Source organism: Sapajus apella, unplaced genomic scaffold (genome assembly GCF_009761245.1).
Source record: "Sapajus apella isolate SASKATOON/1434 unplaced genomic scaffold, GSC_monkey_1.0 scaffold8287, whole genome shotgun sequence".
Lineage (NCBI taxonomy): Eukaryota > Metazoa > Chordata > Mammalia > Primates > Cebidae > Sapajus > Sapajus apella.
Genome location: NW_022445208.1, coordinates 1,564 through 2,907, shown reverse-complemented (window position 1 = coordinate 2,907; position 1,344 = coordinate 1,564). Strand labels below are relative to the sequence as shown.

General features: G+C 45.8%; 1 gene segment (V, D, J or C); it reads left to right on the top strand.

Annotated features, from left to right (window-relative positions):
• Positions 1–118: 118 nt before the first annotated feature.
• Positions 119–832, top strand: LOC116548228 (the record flags this gene model as incomplete). The annotated part of the segment is given in 2 exon segments: positions 119–255; positions 359–832. Coding segments are annotated over 2 exon segments (520 nt in total), but the record flags the coding sequence as incomplete, so codon positions are not given.
• Between the last annotated feature and the right edge of the window lie 512 nt (positions 833–1,344).

Sequence of the window (1,344 nt, the reverse complement as noted above, 5' to 3'; positions counted from 1 at the left end):
AGGCACGGTCACCTTATCTGGGCTCCGTCCTCTCCTCAGGCATCTCACCCCAGAGCTTGCTATATAGCAGGAGACATGCAAATACGGTCCTACCTCTGCTGATAAAAACCAGCCCGGCCCTGACCCGGCAGCTCTGGGAGAGGAGCCCCGGCCCTGGGATTCCCAGGAGTTTCCACTTGGTGATCAGCACTGAACACAGACCACCAGCCATGGAGTCTGTGCTGAGCTGGGTTTTCCTTGTTACAGTTTTGAAAGGTAATTCACGGAGAACTGGAGACACTGAGTGTGAGGGGCCATGAGTGAGGGGAACAGTGGATGTGTGTGGCAGTTAATGACAAGGGTGTCTCTGTGTTTGCAGGTGTCCAGTGTGAGGTGCAGCTGGTGGAGTCTGGGGGAGGCTTGGTCCAGCCTGGGGGGTCCCTGAGACTCTCCTGTGTGGCCTCTGGATTCACCTTCAGTGACTACTGGATGCACTGGGCCCGCCAGGCTCCGGGGAAGGGGCTGGAGTGGGTTGGACGAATTAATCCTAATGGAGGTAGCACAAGCTACGCAGGCTCCGTGAAGGGCCGATTCACCATCTCCAGAGACAACGCCAAGAACTCGCTGTATCTGCAGATGAGCAGCCTGAGAGCCGAGGACACGGCCGTGTATTACTGTGCAGACACAGTGAGGGGAGGCCCGTGTGAGCCCGGACACAAACCTCCTGCGGGGGCGCGCGGGGCCACCAGGGGGCGCTTGGGACCACTGAGGACGGGTCAGGCCCCAGGAGCAGGTGCAGGGGGAGGTTTCCTTTCTCCTCAGCTGGAGAAGTCAGAACTCTGGAGTCTTGCAGGTTGTTATTTTTTTTATACTGTTCTTTAATATGTATTTATTATCATTGGTATTTACGTTTTAATAATTTTAAACATCGAGAATATATTTAACTTGGTACATGTGCTCTCAAATAGTCTTATTTCCCTACAGGTTGTTACAGGTTATGATTCTACACATGATATATGTAATTAATACTAATAAGACAGGTTAAAATATTGTACCAATTATTTAAAGACATTTGATAATAACAAAATGCATGTTCCACATATTTTTAAACATTCTGATTTCTCTATGAAATGTGTTTATTAACTTATGATTATCAGACATCACCCTTCTGATCTCTGAAATTTAATTCTAGCAGGTATTGTGGACTATATTTTACTCAATCATATTATATTGTTCACATTTTGAATATCATTTTATTGATAATTGCATTATTTTCTAAGTTTTAAAATACTTTTATACACTATTTTTTAACTTTTTATTTTTTAAAAAAGAAACAACACAAGTGACCTTCTCCCTGCTTCCAGT